Raw genomic sequence first — 22,713 nt, forward strand, 5'->3', positions numbered from 1 at the left:
AGTTACCTAAATAAAGCCAAACCCAGAGACTTCAAAGCTGGTAGTGAAGAGAGAATGTTCTTGTGAGAAGGGGTGGTTGAGCCTGTTGGCTCTTCAGCTTATTTGCCAGAGATTCATCTGTGCAGGTGGATGTGCTACCAGTCCCACCCGCGCCACAATCATTGTAGGAAACTGACCACCACCCAGCCCAGGAAACAGTCTCTCAGGTCATATAATTAGCTCTTTTGAATAGATTAAGTGTTAGCTGCTCTTCTGCCTGAGTCTGAGCGGTCCTGTGCAAAACTCTGTTAACATTCCTCTCAAAGTTCTGCATTTTTCACAGTGGTTACACTTTGGCATAACACATAGATCTTGAGTCTTCCATGCAGTGCCTTCAGGGCTTGTGGTGGGCATTTGCTTATGAATATTTTTACATAGAATAGCTTCATGTGCAGCACTCCTCACTGACAAAAACAGGCTAACATCCCTCAGCAGGGAAGAGCAATTAAAACGAATTCATTAATGTTTGTACTTGTGCTTCAGTGGCTAAACATTTGCTTGTGTTAGGTAAGACTGCCTATGTTGACTAAGCACATTAGGGACTACAAACAAATGATAATGGGTTTGATATTTGCACATCTTGAATTTTGTGGTAGGAAACAAAGCTGAGGCCACACTGTCACTGACATCCATGGCCAGCTCATAAATTCTCTCGTGAATCAGCACATTATTCTCCAACATAGTGGAAATATAAACACAGAGCTGGTTGAAGAAATTTCTAGCTATTTGTGTTTGCTGTAGACATTCGCTACTAGAGCCTCACTGACCATACATAGCCCAGAATGTTTGTCTCAGGAGATCATGTATGTTATATTTTAATCCAACAATAAGATTCACAAACTATGAACTTTTATTCCAACCTCAAAGAGCCTTAAAAAATTAGTTTTCCAAAATCACACACAAAAATCCTCAAGATTAGGTTCCATTCTTTTGTTGTTGTTGTTGTTAAGCTTGGAATGGTCACATTAGAGAGAAAGGTTTCTCCAAATAACTGATAATAAAAGTTTTATTGCCACTCTCACTCTACCTTGGTTTATTTCCACCACTTTATTTATGTGTTTATTCCGTGCCACCACTGGCTGCCCCCTTTCTCACTCTTATGTTTCTATAGCAACCATGCCATTTGTATGAATGGTGAGTCCTGGCAAAGTCCCAAATACAATCAAAAGCCTCTTTGCTGTGTTGGTGAGCATCTGAGGCCAGAACCTGGAAACCAGAAAGAATTCTCACATATGTTTCCAGGACGAAGGAAGGACATGGCCGGAAGAGTGGAAAATCTTCTCACATAAATATGAAAACGTTCTGTACAGTTGCCTAGAGGGGAGAATACAGAAAAGCCGTGACCATATGTTACAAGCATTGAAACAGGAAAGTGCTGGTAGTTCCACAGGGACAGTGGTGAGCAACCCCCGCCTCGGCTGTGAGGAGTGTCACAAAGCCTGGAGGGTGTCACAGAGGGAACCTCTCCTCACCGCTTCTGGAATGTTACTGAACTTTTCCCCACAACCCGGGCTGCCCTTTTTCTACTGCAGAGGCCAGGGCTCCTTCCAGGACTCCGTCACCCCCACACCCCATGTTAGAGGCATGACTGAGCCAGTTCCCCTGCTGTCTGCCTCCTGCTCCTGCACCCAGAGCCTGTGGGGAGACTGCCTGTGCCCAGTCAGCCTGAGATACAACAGAGAGTACACGTCAGAGCACATGCCCAGACGGTCTTTGCCTCTTTTGTCATTGGCACTTACTACTAGGGAGGGCAGCATTGCAGATAGCTGAGAGGAAGAGAATGAAAAAGACTAACAACTTTTATCCCTTCTACCGACCCCTGAAAAAAAAGTGGAAGGCCAAGGCAGCTAATGGTAAGCGTTTATAAGTGACGGAGCACAGAGCGCTGGCAGTTGACAGCGTAAGACCTGCCCCCACCAGCCCTGCGTGGAAGAGGGGGCTGCTGGCCACCCCGCTGCGCTCCCGAATGGACCACGTGATACACAATGTGTTGTGTCCACAGTGGGTCGACCCTAAATGTGGAACACTTCAGTGAGATGTCTTAAATTACAGGGTCAAAGAATGACAAACACCGCGCTACTAGTAAATTTGTGAGGTCCTTTGCTCTCTGTACTTTTTAAATGCTCTTCATATCTAACAGTAAACCTCTCAGCCTTCTAAATGAAGGAAACATGGTGCTGATTTTTAAACTTTGGGAGTTAGAAAACTGCCTTCAGTTCCCCTCCCTTACTTACACTCGGAAAGGTAAGAATTGACCAAAACACAGGGCCATCCCCTGCAAACCTGAAGGGCTGTGAACAGAACCCTCCAGGTGTGAAAGGGACAGGACATGCAGGTGTGAATGCTGGCACACACCAGTGACTGGTATTCACACACAGCATGGCGGCAGTGTAGTCATGTCCACCTTCACCTGCGGGTAGAAATGGGCACCTCTCAGGCCAGGACCAGTGCCTTGCAGGGGCATTTGCTACTGGAGAGAGAATTCATTCTACAACTTTCTGAACTCAGGATTAAATCCCCTTCATTTTCCTCTGCTGCTTGACCACATTAATGAAGCGGGGTAATCAAGTTCATCGTTTTCCCTTCCAAGGAATATTGGTTGTTTTTCTTTCTGGCTTATCATCCTTGAGTCTGCAGTTGATGTTTATCATGTCTGGTAATCATTTTCAAGACGTTAATGCCTGTGAGTAATCAGTACCTGCAATTTCAACTGAAATTTGACCGTTTCAAAGAATAGATCCCAATGTGTCAGAGGACTTCCAGAGTGAATTGTAAAATCCTCGCTCTAATGTAAGCCTGTTTTTATTAGATAAATTATAACTTTATATAATTATGAAACCCATGTTTAATACATTTTAATCCTAAATTAAAGTTCCTAATGATTTCTATCACCTCAACTTGCCTCTAGATAGAGCTTATAAATTTAATGCTCCCCACAGTGAATTAGTGCTTATTTCTGTGTTCAAAACCCTCTACAGAATGAAATTTTCATCTTCTCTAACTGATCCAAAAAACATAGCAAGCCTCTCCTTGGAGAGGGTCTTTGCTACAGCTCCCCTAATCTCTCCCATTGTTATTAAACCGACCATTTCGTCTTGATTCTTAATTAATGGAGATGGTAATCAGCTGACTTAAAAGTTCTTTTTTTAATGTTCACCTTCTTACTTCTATCACAATATATAGGCTTATAGTTAAAAGTGAACTTGTAATACGAGGCTTAGAATGGGACACAGTGTCCCTTTCTGTCCTGCGTCCCAGAAGCCACAGGATTCAAATGATCCGTTTTCTCTGTAGCTGTACACTGGCATTTCCGTTCTCCTCTCTTTCTGAAATTGCAGGCCATCACTTCTGGTTTAGTCTGGTGTCAGAGTCTCATTGCTATGGCTGTAAGCTTCCCTCAGAAAGCACCGGCCTGGAGTAGCCACGTGCATCACTCTGGGGAGCAGCTGTAGCGTCGTCTTAGCTGCTCATTCCAACTGATCCAACTTTGTGGATCACCTGGTTAATGGGTCCCAGTGGCACATGGAAACTGATATCTAATATCTAAAGATGCCCATCGATTATTTTGACTCTTCCTATGCAGAGGGGATGAAAGGGGCAGAAACTTGTTCTTCCCTTTGGAGTAGATATCCTGACATGCCCTAGAGCACGACCCTCAGAAACTTTCACACCTTCTGTCAGGCCTGTGTCCTCAGGGCGTCTCTGACTTAGAAGTCCAAAAATAGTTTCTAACTCTAATTAAGTAGTCTAAAAATCTGCACCTAATTGAGATTTCAGATGAAATATATGTATAAAGATTCACAGAAAGTATTTTTGTTGACATCCAAAAATACTTACTTCCACCAAGAACTGGAAGTAATCTGCCAAATAAGTGATGTTCTAATATTCTGTTCCTGCTCACTGGCTGGAAAGAAATGCAACTTTCCAGACGCTTACAGACAGGAAATGGCATCTTCTACTGGTTTTGTGCCAGCATTAAAAAAATACATGTATGATCTGGAGAGCAATCCAAGTACAGCTCACATCCACAAAAGCATCCTAGAAAATACGTGATAGCCTAATGAGCAAAATAAACTGACAAGTAAAATAGAAATAAAACAGACAAACAAAATAGACACAAACTCATAGATACAGAAGCAGAATCTAAGTTAAGACTGACGGCTGCCAGAGAGTAGGGGCGTTTGGGGGCTGGGTGAAAAAGGTGAAGGGATTAAGCAAAAACAAACAAAACAAAAAAAAAACCTCAAGGAAGCAGACAATGTATTACTGATTCCTGGAGGGAGAGGAGGGTTTGGGGAGAGGTAGAAGAGGATAAAGGGGGATAAATAGTGATGGAAGGAAAATTGACTTGGACTGCTGAACACACAATACAATATACAGGTGATGCATCATAGAATTGCACACCTGAAACATAAAATTTTATTAATCCATGTCAATAAATTTAATTTAAAAACGAAAATAATTGATAGTCCATGAGACTTTGGAACTGTAAGTGGCCACCTGTAAAAAGCTTAGGGTGGGAGGCTCCCTTCACTCCCCATTGCAGGCTGCAGAAATCTCACTGACTTCATCCTGCTGAGACAGAACAATGATTGTGCTTCTTTAGAAGAAGTACAGTTCCCTTACTCCTTCCAGACATTGACCCACCACCATCCTCTGCCACGTCAGCTGCAGTGCTGGAATGATCCACATCATGGAAAAATCTGCGTCCCAAAGAACAACTTCCTAGTTCCTTAACTTAGCAGAATCTACATGAAATGTTGGTTTCAAAACAAGAAATGCAGATGATACCACAAAATGTGACTCATTCCTCACTTACGTAGCATTCACTGAATGGTACAGGCACTGGGGTCCCAGACATGCAAAGAACTGAAGGCCAAGTTATGAGGCTCTGCTCCAGAGGAGTGGATGAATTGGGGCCTCATTCTGAAGAGAATGTTAATCTGGCAACAATATATTGAAAGCACTGGCATGAAAAAACCCAGAAATCTGTATATTAGATTAATTGAAGTAAATGTAATGAAAGCCTGAATTAAGGCATTGACCGTAAGAATGGAAAGGGGGATTTAAACAAAATTGGTTGAGTTTGAGACAATGGGGAGTTGTGGGTCAAAGGCTACTTTGAGATTTCAAGCTCGAAGGACTGTAATTGTGGTCCCATAGGAAAAGAGAAGGTGATTAACTCAATTTTGAAAATGTTGGGTTTGAGGAGTCAATGAGACATCATTGTAGTTGGCATCTATCAAGTACGGAAATTCATCACTAGAGAGGTAGACTTGAAAAGGTATGTATTTTACTGGATCATATTTTACTGGAAGTGAATGAGGAAAAGAATGAGATAAAAAAGGCTTAGGACCGAACCATGGGCATTAGCTTGCTTGACATGCAGATAAAGCAAAAGAATGGTGGGTGCTAAAAAGTGAGAAACTAAGAACCAAGCTTCATCAAAACCCAGAGGGCAATTTGAGAAAGAAAGTGATGGTTCCCAAAGCCAGTGGCTACTTAGTGACTAGGGCAGTTGAGGCCATAGATTTTAGCAATCAGGAAGCCAGCAGTGAGAGTAGTTTCAGTAAAGGGTAAAGGAAGAAGCCACAGTTTAAGCCATTTAGAAGCAGTACAAATCAGAGAGAGGTCAGAAAGCTAGGGGAGTGAGTAAGTAAGTTGGAAAAGTGATAAGAAAGATTTTATGGCACAAAATCAAAGGAGCGGAAAAGGATAGTATCAAAAATACTTAATAGTTATCCTGGAGATGGAAAAAGGATACATCCCCCTGAAGCAGGAAAAAATGGGGGAAAGAGAGAACAGATGGTGATACAGAACAGCGATTTTCAGTCGGTGTGCCGTGGCACACTGGTGTGCTGCAAGAGTTTTTAAAACATGCAATACCTATTTAGTCAGGGGCTCTGACCTCTTTTCCCTTAGGTTGTCAATTTAAAAAATGACAACAGCCAACACAACAATAGCCGTCTGGTGTGAATGAATCAAAATTATACCTATATTTTTTTTTGCCAGGCCGGCCGAAAATGTAATACATTTTTTGGTGTACAGTAGAATTTTAGTCATTAATGCCATGAGATGAAAAGGGTTGAAAATCACTGATACAGAGAAATTAAGATCGAAACAATGTTGTTTAAGGAACTCTTGTTAAATGGTGGCATATTTTCAGTCTTGTAAGAAATAAAGAGTCAAGTTTGACCTTACTAAGGGTAGAAATGTTTGGGACAGATCCTGTAAGAAATCTAATAAGGCGCCAAAATATTACGCAGCAAAAGATTCCAGGGCCCCATAGAGAATAATGTGAATTTGTCATGACTTTCTCAACACCCCTAAGCAACTTAATAACAGCGGTGGAGTTAACTGGGCCTTACCAAAGAGGACAGAGCGTTAGCCTATAGACAATCACGTGAGGTTTCAGAATCTCTTACCAGCAAATGCATCATTAAAGTGGCCACCAGAGGTCCAGGTGGAGTGTGGAGGGAAAGGATGCTAGTAAAAGGCGATGGATAAAGATGATGGTCTTTAAACTGCATTCACAGATTCCCCTATGAGGGAGGACAAAGGCTTGGGGTCTCATTCCAACGTCAACTGCAGTAGTTCTGTTTCCATGTGGAATATAGAGGCATCCCTTATCATCTGCCTTCATTTGAAGAGGTGGGGGGATGTGATCTGTTGCTAAAAATACTAGGAGACAAGTGAGAGGCAATGGGAGCAGAAGTCATAAGAGCAGAAAATTAGATCGTAGAGGCTGGGACAGATAGCTAATAAGGACATGTGATCACCAAGGAGGATTGAGATCTTGGAGCTCTACCCATTTCAAAGGAGGATGGGGTCCGCCCAGGGCTTTGTGGCAGAGAGCTGACAGGGTGGAATGCTAGCAATGGGAGAGCTGAAGAACCACAAACCCAGCACATTAGATTATTCCCATCATGTCAAAGGGCTTAGGACAATGAAAAGCTGTAGGTCAGAGGAGATAGACGATGAGCCAAGTCCTGAATTCAGTGAGGAAGAGGGGTAGGATCTTGTAAACAGAAAACTAAGGGTTTGAAGATGAGACAGAGCAGAAATTAGTACAGCATATGGAACTCTAAATAGGAGTGGTATGAGATAAAAAAAAAAACAAAAACAAATAAAAGATCACTACATGGAAAGCAAGCAGTATTAGAAACCCTTCTCTCTCCTTGCCCCCGTGCAGGGAGAGTGAAAGAAAACAGCTTCTGGTTGGAGAAGGTTTTGAGGTACGTGTTCTCATCAGGTTTCCATTAAAGGGCCAGAAGCCTCTGTTGGGAGGAAGTGACAGTGCGGCAGAGGGTGACCCTAAAGACAGAGCTCTTGCTCTCAGGGAGCAAAGGAGGCACAGGTCACGCCTGAGAGGAAGGCGTCCAGGAGTGCAGCAGTCAGTTGTGACATGGGTGGGGATGGGAACAAGTCAGAGATGTGTGCCTGGGGGCTGAGAAGACTATCAGAGGAACAAATGAAATAAGAGATGACAGAGTGTGTTGGAGACCCATTGGGAAGAAATAAGGACTGAAGAGACCAAATTTGAGAGTAGGAGGAATGTAGCGTTTAAATGACTCCATCATGCCAACCTGATGCTAGAATGAGGTTGATGACCAGCACTTCCTTACCACTCTGGGAGTTAGACTCAGAGCATTTCTTCAAAGCTGGAGGTCAGATTGTCTGTAAATCTTAAAGCTGAAGTAGAAAAACCATTAGACGAGTTAGCCCAACCCTCCTTCTAGATAGGAAAGAGGTTAATGGTTTCTCAGTAGTAGAACCAGGACCAGAATCCAGGTACCCTGACCGACCCTGACCCTGACCCTGTGGTGTCTTCTTCCTGCAACTCCCACAATTGCCCCTAACAGGCAGGTATGTAAGGGGAGGAGGCAACACCTTACATTGCGTATTGTGACTGAGAACTGACTAGTTCTGGGAGAGTTACGCATCTTGTTCAGCTCTGGCTAAACTTGTTACCAGAACGCCAAAATATGACCTCCCACCGTAGCCAGTGAGCTGCTCTTCAGAGCCATGATCTGTTTTAGAAATGCTGGTTTTCTGGTGCTTGCTTCAACCTGACGTCATTCTTGTTCGTGTTGCTCCTCTAGTGTCTTTAGCCTCCAGCACAGTGGGCTTGGCTGGCCAGGTCGTTCACACAGAAACCACAGAGGTGGTGCTGACGGCAGACCCTGTCACAGGATTTGGGATCCAGCTGCAGGGCAGTGTGTTTGCCACAGAGACACTCTCTTCTCCGCCTCTGATTTCCTACATTGAGGCTGACAGCCCTGCAGAGAGGTGAGACGCTTTCTTTCACAGCATCTTTTCCTGCTGTGCGTTTGTGCACCGGCTCTTTTTGGACAACTAATAAATTATGGAACAGCGCTCAATGCAGGAAATGTAAGATATAATGAACTCTCTGTTCTGACAATAAAATTTTATGTTCTTGATCAGTTTTGAGAAGAATTATTAGCATAATGCCTTTATCTAGCAGGGTTTCGTCCATCAGGGACTAAGGGTATATTAATTAAAAAGGAAAAAAATCTATTAAAAAAATCTCTAAGTTCAAATTTTAATAGCTTCTCTGCCATGGAGGGATGTACATTCATCATCACTATATATTGGTTCAGATCAGATTAGAAAAATACCATGGTGCTGAATTATTAATTACTTTGCTAGAATACTTCAAGATTCCCTTGCTCACATTGGTAGCCATGAGATGCAAAAGTGCAAGACATTGCAGTTGACCTAACTAATAGGATTCCCACAGTGTTGAATAAACAAGACCACATGGTTATGCCATTTTGCAAGGGTCAAACAAAGCAGATGTGGCAACGTCGACTGATGATAATTTACCCTCTATGCAACCTCTAACATGTGGTTCTACATTCAGATGTGGGGTCCTACAGATTGGAGACAGAGTGATGGCCATTAATGGAATTCCAACCGAAGATAGCACCTTCGAGGAAGCCAATCAGCTCCTCCGAGACTCCTCCATCACGAGCAAGGTCACCCTGGAAATCGAGTTCGATGTGGCAGGTATAACCATATCATCGCCAGCTGGCTGCCGAGTTAGGAGGGGACTGCCTGTGAATTGCATGGGTTTCGTGGCAGATGGGGAACTATTTTTTATACACTGACATGCTTTTGTTTAGGAGATTTGGGGTGTCATTTTGAATTGAACATGGTTGTTGTATTATTCATTAAAATGTCACCACAAGAACAGTAGAAAATAAATGTGACAAAATAAATAAGTAATAGCCACTATAAAGGTGATAAAAAGAAGCATGTAGCCTTTATTCTTCCTGACTTTCTCCTATATGCTAGAGAAACCATATTCTTCAGTCACGCAGACAAGAAAAGCCTCTTTTTGACCCTTCCCACTGCAAAGAACATAAGAAGGTTTGAAGGGGACCAGTGAAAATTCATTAAATAGCTGTATACAAGCTCAGTGGGTAACTATTTGGTCTCTGATGTTAAAGAGAAATTGTACCAGACACTTGTTAAAAATGAGAAGGAAGACTTTATTCAAGGCTATTGCATGAGAGAGCAAAGACAGCCAGAATTTATAGCCAGCAGGCAAGGAGAAGGAGAGGGAGTCATTGGATTGAAAATTACTAAGAGGAATTTGATTTGATATCAATGGTGGAGGGATGAGAGATGTGATTATATATTCAAGGATGGAGGGATACTCAGTAAATTGCGTTAGCAGGAGACTTGCTAAATTGGCTCCGCCGGCTAAGGGCTCGGCCAAAGACAAGTCCTAGTCAAGAAGAGGGCCCACAGGAGCCTGAATTTGATTATGAAGGGAGTCCTTGTCAGTACATGTGTGTGGGTTGTAGAGGTTGGTGCCGGTTCCCATCTAAGAAAGTTATCTTCACCCAGGGAAACAGCACCTCACAGAGCCAATAACCTTAGCCAATCCGTGCAGATGTGCCTTTGGATATAGAGATTGCATTATCTCTACATTGCTGAGTATTTACTGTGGGCCAATTTCTTTTCTATACCATGAAGGTGCAATAGTAGACAAGAAAGAAAAAATCCCTGTCTTCATGAAGCTTATATAATATCTTACAGAAAGTTAATGCTTAAGTTAACAAATATAAAGTCAGACCATAATAAGTGCTCTAAGGGAAGTAAAGCAGGATGGGGGTTAGAGAATGACAGTGGGGAGCTATTTTCATAGGATGACTTTCTAAGGAGGTGGCATTGGAGCAGAGATGTGAAGGTTGGGAAGAAGCCGGCCAGGGGAGTCTGGGAGGAGTGCATTCCAGACAGAGGGAGCAGCTGGTGTACAAGATGTGAACCAAAATAAGAGGCTGGGTGGGTCTGAGGAACAGCAAAAAGGGCTCTTGCTACAGCAGATAAGGGAGTTGGGCTAAGAATCAGGTTTGGCTTTAGAGATGGGGTGGGAGAGGTTGGAAAGCGCTCATTTATGAAGGGCCTTGGGAAAGACTATAGTGGATTAGATTCCAGATGCACTGAAGCCAAGGAGCATTTTATGGAAGGGAGCGAGGTAGCCTGGTGAATGTTTTGAAGATATCGTCTGAGATGAGAAGGGACAATAGCAGCAGCAGAAAAGCTGGTTAGGAGGTGGTGGCAGTTGGATAAGTAAGAAATAATGGCGCTAGAGATGGTGACGAATAGTGAAATTTAGGACTTGGCTAACAGAACCTGCTCATGGATTAGATATGGAAGATGAAGGATGGGGTGAGGAATATAAGGGATAGCAGTTGAGTAAATTCTGATGTCTTTAACTGTGAAGAGGACTTGAAGAGTGGAAATTTGGGGATAGCAAACATTCTAATTTAGACCTGAGCAGGTAAATCCACTGCCAATGCTAGGGAAAAAGGACAAGTACATTCATTCCTTAATCCAAAAAGCAGTTATCAAGCACCAGTTACTGAGTGCTAGGCACTGTCCTGTATTCAGATCACTGAAAGAGAAAATAGAAAGGATCGATATCGTCAAGGAGCTCATAGCCAGTTAGACAAGAGCAAGAACTGCTGAAAGATAAGAATAGACCTACTGAATGTGTGTTGCATTTCAGTTGCAAAAGGAAGTGCCCAGGCGACTACAGGCAATACCTCCTGGAGTCAGGGTCAGGCCTGGGCTCCAGAGCAGGACTCAGGAAGGAACATGCCAGAGAGTGTTCAAGTCTTTGCACTGAAGCAAACACTAGGGAAAGAGTGCCAGGAAGAGGGGACTCTGCTTAAGGAGTGCTAAGGTTTAAAGGAAAAGGATGCTAGCAAAGGAGATAACAAAGATCCACTCTTCTTTTTGGAGGAGAACCAAAAAAGGTTTTGGAAGCCAAAGCAAGAGTTTCAAGGCAGAAGTCATGGTCAATAGAGTAAAATTGCTGTGGAGAATTCAAGTGATAGGAGGCAGGAAATGTCAATGGGGTTTGGCAATTAGGAAGAAAGACATTGCAGAGTGGTTTCAGAGAACGGAGGACTAGGGTCAGACTGCAGTGAGCTGAAAAGGGAGGGAGGGGAGAGTGGAATGCAGACAAGCTGTGCTTGCTATCTGCCAAGGAATTGGTGTTTGGAAAAGGGTTTGGCAGGAAAAATGCAGTGAGCGGATAAAAGGGACTCGAGGCCTCTATGGGCTTCTCTTTTTAGAACTTCATAACATCCTATCTAATAAAGAGGTAAGATGCAAATTGACCATCACACCAACACAAGATGGCCTCCCCCATGTGGTCAAAGATGGCCATCCCCATGTGGACACAAGATGACCTCCACAAGATGGCCAGCAGGGGAGGGTAGTTGGGGGTGACCAGGCCTGCAGGGGACGGCAGTTAGGGGCGACCAGGCTGGCAGGGCTGTTAGGGACAATCAGGCCGGCATGGGAGCAGTTAGGCGTCAATAGGCTGGCAGGGGTGTGGTTAGGGGGTGATCAGGCTGGCAGGCAGGTGAGCAGTTGGAGCCAGCAGTTCTGGATTGTGAGAGGGATCCCAGATTGGAGAGGGTGCAGGCTGGGCTGAGGGACACACACACACACGCACACACACACACACACACACACACCGTACACAAATTTCGTGCACTGGGCCTCTAATTATATACTCAGTGCTCTGTTTTGTATTACTGTATCTTATATCAGTGGTTCTCAACCAAGATCTGGTATGCTGCAGGGAACATTTGGCAATGTCAAAAAAATTAGCTGTTTACCCAGCCAGCATGGCTCAGTGGTTGAGCATCCACCTATGAACCAAGAGGTCACAGTTCGATTCCCAGTCAGGGCACATGCCCCAATTTCAGGCTTGATCCCCAGTGGAGGGCATGCAGGAGACAACCAATCAATGATTTGCTCTCATTATTGATGTTTCTATCTCTCTTTCCCTCTCCCTTCCTCTCTGAAATCAATAAAAATATATTTTTAAATTAGCTATAGATGAAAGAAAGTGGGACAACAGAGGGGTATTCAGAGTTCAGAGGGGTGTTAATTTGTTTTGTTAAGATTGGAGAGATTTGAGCATGTTTGAGGCCTGAAATGAATGGAGAAAAGAGATAATTGATGAAATTGGGTCCCCAAATGGATAAGAGGGGAAGTTATCTAGAACATACAGAAATAATTAGTCTAAGACAGAAAATAGAAGAGCTCCTCCTATGAGTTTGAAGAGAAGAATGAGAGAACCTATAATAATAAAAGCACAATATGCTAATTAGATCGGATGTCCTTCAGGGACGAAGCCAGGGCTGCAGCCTCAGGATCGAGGCAGCCACCAGCAGCTACCAGGAGGGGATCAAGGCAGCCGCCGCGGCTGCAAAGGCCTACTTTTGCACAGATTTTGTGCATTGAGCCTCTAGTATAAATATATTTTTAGTTGTGATTAGGGAGTCCTTGTAGGGACTGTCAAGCAAGGGTGAAAAGGTCAGCATCTTGAGGAGCTGAAGAGTGATGAAGACTTAGAATAGCTAATGGAGAAATCAGTGAGAGAACCAACCAGACTCATGTAAAGGGATTGGCCAAGCAGAGTCCAGAAGCTCTAACCAGCATGGTCAAGTCATTCATTGTTGTTGTTGTTGTTTCATTATTTTGGCAAGGTTTTTGTTTATTTGTTTGTTTTTTGGTCAGGAGTACTGTGTGTGCATTAGCTCACGTAGCCCTATAACAACAATGGAGAAGATTACTATTATTACATCCCCAGGAAATGGAGGCCCAGCAGTTTAAGGTAGGGCTGGGATTTTAACCCAGGCGGTGCGGGTCTGAAGGCCACACTCTCACCACTATACATACTGCCTGTGTTTGCAAAAGTCTAGGATGGAGAGGGATGGAAGTTAATAAAGGATTGGCCTGACAGACTGGAAAGAAAGGGAGTACTTCAGTCACTGGGAGTCTTCAGGAAGAAAAATGGGTACAGTGAGGGATATTGAGTAGACGATTAAATTGAGCCAGAGATTAAGATTGAGGTTTCCAGAAGTTTCCAATAGATTCTAGTACTTGCTAATGACTAACGAGAGTGTTATATTGAGGATTCTGCTGCTCAGCAGGAGGATGCTGGCATCAATTAGTGATGTCTGCCATGAGCAAGGGAGAAGGGAGTGACAGGCTGGGAGCATATATTTTTCCGGTCCTCTTCTACATCATTTCTATCCGATCGATACGGGTTATTTCTGGAGTAACCGAGGGCAGAGGGAGATGCCCTTAGGTCCCTGTCTACTGTCCCTTATTTAAGCAAGCTTGGAACAATGTGGGCTTAATGGGCACAGTGTCTAATTTTTAGGAGCTTAAACCTAAGATATTAAAGCATTTAATCAACAAGTACATAAAATATACATATACATTAAGTATAGGTTAAACAGTGGACAAATATTGAGGATACACATAAAATAAAAATGTGTTTATAGCACAAGTTAATCCTTAGATACTGCTTATGAAGAAGGTCAAATTGTGCCGGCCATTCCACTGCTGGCACCCAGGGGGAAAATGCTGCTCCACGGCCCGTGGTGCACAGGAGAGCTGCCTGCTCTCAGCAAGCAATGCCAGGAGGGCAGGGTGCATTTCAGAAAGCCAGCTGTTTCATGCTGGGAACTCTTAACGTCTCTTTGAAGAGGCAACCTCATATGGCTTGGAAGAGACAGGTGCAATTCAACAGACTGGGTTCTACTCTTCACTTTGCTGTATGACCTTGAGTGTCCTTACCTGAACCCCAGTTCCCCCCTTTTAAGTAAGTGAAGGTACTGGATGGTGAGTCCTTCCACCAGTCTGTTCTGTGATTGTAGTAATGACATTCTGAGGCTGCTGGGCGGATAGCCTTCTTTGAAAACCATGCCCTCGCTGCCATCTGACTGATTCTCTTAGGGTCCTTACTGGATTCTCGCTTGGCCACAGCTAACTAAAAGGGGAGGAGACCAAACCCATGTTGGGCCAGTTAGATTGTTTCTCTTAAGAATCAGAAATGAGAACTGGCTGATGCTAGCTGGATACTTCAGCAAAGGTGAAACAGCTATATATAATTTAAAGTCAGGACAAAAATGAAATAAAAGTCAGAGAAAATTTGTACAGAGACAAATGGGGCAGGTGAGCAGAAACAAGCAGCATCCAGAGGCCAGGAACCCCAAAGAAACTGGCTGTAAAGTCAGTTCTTCATGCAAATTGAAATTCCTGAGTAGAACCCAGTCTGTTGAATTGCACCTGTCTCCTGATGTGGGTCCTTCAGGAGAGTCACTGAACATTATTCATCTCCAGGCTGAGAGCCTCCTGTATTCCAAGAACTATTTTGGGGGTACATTCATGAACAAAAAGCATAAGGTCCCTGATATGATACATTTTTCTACCGGAGAAGACAAGACAATAAGCAAATAAATATGCTACACAACATTGGATGGAGCTTGAGAAGGGCTAAGAACCATAAATCTGGGCACACAGAGAGTGATAGACGGTTAGGGAAGGCTTCTCTGAGCAAGTGATGTTTGAGCAAATGCCTGAATGAAGTGAGCAAGCCATTTGAACATGTTGGGGCAGAGCTGCCAAGAAGAGGAAACCCCAAATGCAGAGATTCTTTGATGGGGTTGTGCTCGACATGGCAAGAGCAGCTAGCATCTACCCGCCTCCTCACTCCAAGTCCTGCCCTCCGCCCGAGAAATTTAGTTGTGTGGATGGTCCTTCCACCACACCGCATTCCCAATGCCCAGTCCTCTGGTTGAATATTTGCCTCCACTCCTCTCCACTTCAGCCACTCACGCCTTTTGCTGATGCACACACAGTGCTTAGGAAAGTGACATGAGTAAGCATTTCATAAATATTATCATGATTTTGGTGCTGTTATTGTAATTATTCACCTACTCTTTCTGCAAAAATTTGAACCTCTGTGACTAAAATCCTCCTTCTGTTGAAACTTCTCCAGAAATCTCAGCCTCTGGCTCAATCGAATCATCTACCACCTCTGCTCTTATTCCTCAGCCACTGAGGTCTCCTGACAACACACACACACACACACACACACGCACACACGCACACACACACGGACTTGACTATGCAGGTTATAGCTTCTGGACTCTGCTTGGCCCACTGCCCAGTTGAAAAATCCTTTAACATGAGTCTGGGTGGTTTCCTCACAGATTTCCCTATTAGCTATTCTAAACTTCATCATTCTTTTCAACTCCCAACTGCCATTAGAGAACCTGAAATATTGGTAGGAAATGTCTGGACACGAGCTATTTCAAGATTGCCCTGTTTTTCTGGATTCGCTCCTAATCGTCTGGATGTGAGCCATCCATTTCCAAAACTCTTCCTCAGAAATATATTGTACCCAGGTATCATCCCAAGCTACTGGGTCTTAGAGATGAGCAATCTCTATCTTATAATCATTGTAAGTGGCTAAGAAGCTTGACTGAATGCACTTTTGTTTAAATCTATCTCTTAATGCTACTGTACAAACAACATTGTAGTAACATTAATGGAATTTTTTACATTATTTTACCATATATGATTTTATAAAACTATACTCATAATATATGCACAATTTTTTTCAATATGGTCTTTTCAAATACCAATCTACAGTATTGTGAATACTTGAAGTTTCTACTTTAACTCTGAAAAGACTTCCCAGAGAAAATGCTATCAAATGCTATTTGCCCGCATGACTGGTACCCCCGGTGTTTTTCTCTGAGTGGATGGGAGTTGAACATTACACTCATCCCCCTTAGAATCCTTAATTTTTTTCAAATCTCACAAGGTTGATGGACTCAGATGTGGTGGTTATCTTCCTGTGCCAACAGTGAATGCTTCAGGCAGAAAAAGCAGACCAGTTGGAAAAAAGGAAGTCTTTGTTTACCCAAATGTGTTTTTAATTATAGTATTAACAAAGATAAAGCAAAACCAGGGAAGCGCAAAATAATCACACGGGAGCCTGATTTGAATGAAGTCTATTTACTTATTCTAAACCTATTGTTTCTCCAAATATTGGACCTTTTTTCTCTTTACTAGTATTTCTGTAAGAAACCCCAAATTAAATGTTCCTTTGCTTTAGCCACTAAGTAATTATACAGGGAGAAAAATGACCAAATATAAAATAAATCATGTTGGCATTTAAAGATTAAAATGAAGACACAGCTTGATCAAAGAGATTTATTTGTTGATATTTGTTCATCATTATGAATATTTCAAATCTTATGTAGTCAAAAGTGATCCATTACTGTTTCCCAGGAAGTGATAATACCCCCTCCAGTGTCATTAACAATGTTAATCTTGGTCAAGGTTCCCGCCATGAAAAATGTATAAAAGCAGTGTTGCTATGGTAACTATTCTAGATCAGTGTTTCCCAGCCCTTACCATTCACTTATATCGGCATAGTATCATGGGCAAGATGTCCTATACTTACATGGATACATATGTACATATACAAGTATACAATAGGCTCCCCTCCCCTTTCACAGAGAACTTTTTTCTTAAATAAATAACACTGAGACATACATGAAATGAGCTCCATTAATAGGGAAGCCATTTGTTCCTCTATAGCTTCTTGTGCCTTTCCTTAGGGCACGTGCATGCTTCATCTGAATAATCAAACAATTTCTTTCTGTTACCCCGTGAGCACTCGTGTGGGGCCTTTCCCTTTAGCCCCACCCCATTTCCTCTACTTGATTAATGTGTGCATCAGAGATCTTTCCATTGGAAGCAACCGAGATGCACTCAAGCTGGTTTAGACGGAAAGAGGCATTCACGGGAAGCACACGGGTGTTTCACGACCCTTACGGAGGCAGCCCCAGGAAGAGCTAGGACCAGACATCAAAGACCATCCAGCTGAGTGCAGGTTCTCTCTGGGGCCTCGTGCTCTCTCCTCATCTGCACTTCTTTCTTTCTCCCTTCTCCTGGCACACTGGCTACTGGGGGAAATGGCCACTCCCCAATGCCTTCTCTGCCCCCAGTCTGCATGCTCATTGCAAATTCTTAAACTGTGGCCTTAGGGGTGGGAAGGAGGTGTCCATTAGCCTTCCATTACTGGAACAAGGGATGGAGAAGACTCAGGAAAGAGATGGAGGGAAGGCATGAAACTGAAAAATATTTTGGTAATAAATATTTCTGACACTTGCAGAACCTGAAATAAGAAAGTAGAGCTCACCTACATATTTCTAACTTGCCGCATTTCTCTTTGTCTGCCCCAATATATCAAAATTAGCCAGCTTTTTAAAAACCTTCTGGGGGGCATAAGCAATGTATCTAGCTCAAGTCCTTTGGGAAATGAGGAGGGTACCAATTCTAAGTAAATAAATAAATAAGCGTCCTTCCTGGCACAATAGAGTGTTAGGGGAGGATAACAGCAATGCCAGAGGGGGCATCTCAGTCTGTGGCCCTCACTAGACCACACCTCACAGGATTAAGAAGAGTGGGAGGAAGGCCCTGGCTGGGTGGTTCAGGTGGTTGAAGTGTCATCCCATGCATACCAAAATGTTGCAGGTTTGATTCCGGGTTGGAGTGAGTATAGGAGGCAACCGATTCTCTCTCTCTCTCTCTCTCTCTCTCTCTCTCTCTCTACACACACACACACACACACACACACACACACACACACACACACTAGAGGCCCGGTGCATGAATTTGTGCACAGGTGGGGGGTCCCTCAGGGTAGCCTGTGGAAATTGGGCCCCAGCTCATGCCCACAGCCTCGCAGCCCCAGCTCGCGCTCCCAACCCCACAGCCCCGCCTGGCACCCCACCTTGCCTGGCGCTGCCCCCTCACCTGTTCCACCATCCCGCCTGCGTGGCGATCGATGGAGGCTGGGACCCTGCCCAACGCTCTCAGCGCCTGGGAGCCGGGCGGCCCTGCCCGCCACTGCCGCTGGTCACTGTCTGTGGGGCGATCGGTGGGGTGATCGAGCCCCCACTTGCACTCGCCTTGGCCTGGCTCCGCCTGCTCACCTGCTCCACCATCCCACCGTAGTCCCGCTCTCGTGGGGGCCCATCAGGGCCAGCAGTGCCTCCACTGCCTCCCGCTGCCAGTGCTGCATTGCTGCACCCACCATGTTCCATGCTACCCCCTGGTGGTTAGTGCACGTCATAGTGAGCAGTCTCTTGGTCAAACGACCGCCCAAGGGGACAATTTGCATATTAGGCTTTTATTATATAGGAGATATATATATATATATATATATATATATATATATAGAGATATAGAGAGAGAGAGAGAGAGAGAGAGAGAGAGAGAGAGACACTAGAGGCCCGATGATCGAAATTTGTGCAAACATAGGCCCTTGTGGCCCGGCTGCCCCACCCCCCACCCACTGGTCATTCAGGAAGGTCATTCTGGAAGGTCGTTCTGCCGTCTATCTAATTAGCATATTAGCTCTTTATTATATAGGAGATATATATATATATATATCATTAAACATATCCTCAGGTGAGAAAGTTGGAGAAGGTAACAGATTCGTGCACTCCCCTGAGAGTAAACACTGGAATGCTTTTTTACAGGTAGAGTCCTAGGGGTCTTAAGAGTCTTTTATAGGTGACATTACAGGTGGAGAGCCCAGCAAATCCAAAGTTTTATTTGTTCAGCAGTTTAATAATCAATGGAGAATCTTCTGAGTTGGAAGATCAGATTCAGGTCTTGTAAAAAGTTTACTGCCTAAATTCCTCGTGGGAAAGTACAGAAGGCCAGAAAGGGCAAGTTAAAGCAGGGCAAGGAAGGGAGTATTTTAACTCTGTTTCCATGAGGCCATCCCAACTTCTACCCTGCTTTGCAGGGACTCAAAATGTTAAATATGTGGTTAACAAATTGGGCCAGAGCCCTAACTGGTTTGGCTCAGTGGATAGAGTGTCAGCCTGCGGACAGAAGGGTCCCAGGTTCGATTCTGGTCAAGGGCATGTACCTTGGTTGCGGGCATATCCCCAGTAGGGGGTGTGCAGGAGGCAGCTGACCAATGTTTCTCTCTCATTGAAGTTTCTAACTCTCTGTCCCTCTACCTTCCTCTCTGTAAAAAATCAATAAAATATATTTTAAAAAAAATTGGGGCCAGAGGCCTGAGGACCCAATAGTTCTCACATCACAGCCACTGTCATTAATTCTTTGTGGGTAGGTTGGGGGGGTGGGCGCTGGCCTTCAGCAAAAGCAAGCAGTAAAAGCCATTTAGCTCAGCCATCCCACAGTCTTCCCTTTATTCTAATGTTTCCCTCCCTTCTTGCCACCCCTTCCCAAAACCTTCAAGAAATAATTATAGTCATTAGCAATTTAGGGTGAATAGATGTTATCTCTTCAAAGGATATTTCCATTTTAATCTTATAAAGGTCTCCCAGGCTGTTAAAGAAATTTTAAGAATATATTTAAGAATATGTAGCAATCCTTTCCTTTTTAAAATATTAGTCAGATCCTGGTAAAATCAACTTAGTTCCATCCAAAGTTGAGATTCAACCAGCGCTCACTCGTTCTCTCTGTTACTATAGTTTCAGCTTCCTTCTATACCAGGTGGCCAGTCTCAGAGCCCACCTTCACCCTATTCCAGTGTCACTCTCCGGCTCCTCTCTGGGACCTTCTGGAGCTCCACAGGATCCAGAAACTAAAGGGTCAACCTTGGTGCACCTGGGCCTCCCTGGCCCCTGTGTTCCCAGCTGTGCTCAGCATCCAGTCTGACTGGTTATGGGCAACCATCCTGGTTGTGAAAAGTTTTGAATATCACTCCTGCTTCTACCTCTTTAGGTGTACTTTTCATTGTTTATCGACTCTCCCTTCCTCTCTGAAATATATATACATATATATATATATATATATATATATAGAGAGAGAGAGAGAGAGAGAGAGAGAGAGAGAGAGGAGAGAATCAACTAATACCTTCATAAATAAGCAGAACAAAAATTGATGGTTCTCTCTTTCCTCCCTCCCTTACTGCCACTCTCCCTCTCTCTTTCTCTTTACAAATTAAGGCACCTCCCTTCCCCTCCTCCTAAGTCAACAACCATCACACCAAATTGAAAACTTTCCTAAAATATTTTCCCGCTAGTACCTTCAAACAAGGGTTGAAAAAAATGAATTGCTGAATAGTAAACTCTGGGAAAATATGGTTAGGGGAGAAAAAAATATATAACTAGGTTTGAGGTTCTTAAACTTCATTATGCCTAACAGTCACCTGAAGAACATATTTAAAATGCAGATTTCTAGGCTTCTTCTTCAGACATTCTCCTTCTGTAGATCTGGGATGGTTCCGGTATCTGTATTTTTAACTTGCATCCCAGGTCAATCTGATGCCCATGTTCCCTGAATGACACTGAAGAAACAGTGACCTTGACTGCTGCTGTGAATTATGCACGGTGGCTGTGGATAGGACATTCTTCACCAGGAGCTTAGGGTTCCAGGATTTTACAGGCACTCACCTTTCTTCAGTTGTACAGCTTTAACTACAGGGGATTCTGATGCAAGTTTCCTGGTCCATTTTCATTGATTGGTGCTCCCTTCTTGCCGACCTTTGATAAACACTCTCTTTTGTTTTGAAATTACAGAGTCTGTCATCCCGAGTAGTGGAACATTTCATGTAAAGCTCCCTAAAAAGCACAACGTGGAACTTGGAATAACCATAAGTTGTAAGTAGAAGTGATTTCTTTTAAAATGTGGTCGCTAAAAATTACACTAGAAAATTGTATTGTCAAACGGTTTACAGGTGTGGCAAACGTTTTAAGTGTCATTGACAAGTTTCTACATAATGATACAAAAATGTGGAGCCAATCCCACCTCCAACACTTACAAGCTGTGTCAATGGGCAAGTTGCTGTAATACTCTCCAATCTTATGTTTCTTCATCTGTAAGATGAAAATGATATCTATAAAATACAGAGTTATATTAAATAAAATAACACATTTATATACCTAGTGTGGTCCCTGGCAAGTAATAAGTGCTCAATAAATGTGTCTCTTACCATCCTCCATTAATAACTAGGTGAGCATATAAATGCATATAGGTTCTCTACATTTCAATATATTATGGATTTAGTTTTCACAGTCATCTATTTAACTAACAAAAATTACATTTATTTACTTTTAAGACCATTTTCCCATCTGGTCACTGTGCGTCTAAAATCTATTTTTTTAAATATATTTTATTGGTTTTTTACAGAGAGGAAGGGAGAGAGAGTTAGAAACATCGACGAGAGAGAAACATCGATCAGCTGCCTCCTGCACACCCCAAACTGGGGATGTGCCCGCAACCAAGGTACATGCCCTTGACCGGAATCGAACCTGGGACCTTTCAGTCCGCAGGCTGACGCTCTATCCACTGAGCCAAATCGGTTAGGGCTAAAATCTATTTTGCAAGACTAAAACAGTGTTTACTTTAGTAACTTCCTGAACTCCTCCATGATACAAGGTGTCTGAGTAACCAAATCACAAAGAAAAAGAAAACATAGCCCAGACAGCATGGCTCAGTGGTTGAGCATTGACCTATGAACCGAGAAGTCAGGGTTTGATTTCCGCTCAAGGCACATGCCTGGGTTGCGGGTTCCATCCCTAATGTGGGGCGTTTAGGAGGTAGTCGGTCAATGATTCACTTTCATCATTGATGCTTCTATCTCTCTCTCCCTCTCCCTTCCTCTCTGAAATATATATATGTGTGTGTGTATGTGTATGTGTGTGTGTGTGTGTGTGTGTGTGTGTGTGTGTGTGTATATATATATATATATATATATATATATATATATATATAAATGTATTTCATTCCCTCCTCTTATCAGGCTCTAGATTTATAACTGCTTTGGTAAAATAACTTTGAAAATTTCAGCCCCAATGGAGTTTTATAGAATGGAAATTGAGGTTTTACTGCTTTTAATATCCATAAACTATATCCATAAATGTCCCCTCCCCCCAGGAAATGAAGCAAATGATTAATGCATAAAGACCAAAGGAGACAGAGGCAATGTCTGTGACCGAGGGGTGGTCCCTTCAAGAAAGAGTGATGAGGTTCCATGAAAGTGCCTCATTACACTCTGCTGCATAGCATTTATGTCAGTGGTTCTGGCAAAAATAAAGAGATCTCAATTGGACAGTATGAAACGGGGGCTGTCCAGTTCAACATTGACCATATAAATTTAACACTGAAAATGAAATGTTATTTATAACTAATAAATTGCACACACCAGTATAATACAATATGCATAAGAGAGAATCTGTACCCGCCCACCCCCTCCACCACCACCACCACCACCACCAAACCTCAGTGTGATTTACTGGAGAAAAGTAGGGTTGAAGTGTCTGATGTGCC

The 22,713-nt window shown here is 43.3% G+C and overlaps 1 protein-coding gene across 6 annotated transcripts in view; it reads left to right on the top strand.

The window, feature by feature from the left end:
* The window catches only part of GRIP1 (glutamate receptor interacting protein 1), a 669,834-nt gene that overhangs the window by 584,001 nt on the left and 63,120 nt on the right, over positions 1–22,713 (top strand). For all 6 annotated transcript variants that reach the window (XM_036297634.1, XM_036297637.1, XM_036297636.1 and 3 more), the window contains 3 exons: positions 8,142–8,328; positions 8,924–9,069; positions 20,964–21,044. In XM_036297634.1, the coding sequence (XP_036153527.1) occupies positions 8,142–8,328; positions 8,924–9,069; positions 20,964–21,044 (414 nt within the window). The remainder of the gene's footprint in view (positions 1–8,141; positions 8,329–8,923; positions 9,070–20,963; positions 21,045–22,713) is intronic.

Source organism: Myotis myotis, unplaced genomic scaffold (assembly GCF_014108235.1).
Source record: "Myotis myotis isolate mMyoMyo1 unplaced genomic scaffold, mMyoMyo1.p scaffold_m19_p_3, whole genome shotgun sequence".
NCBI lineage: Eukaryota > Metazoa > Chordata > Mammalia > Chiroptera > Vespertilionidae > Myotis > Myotis myotis.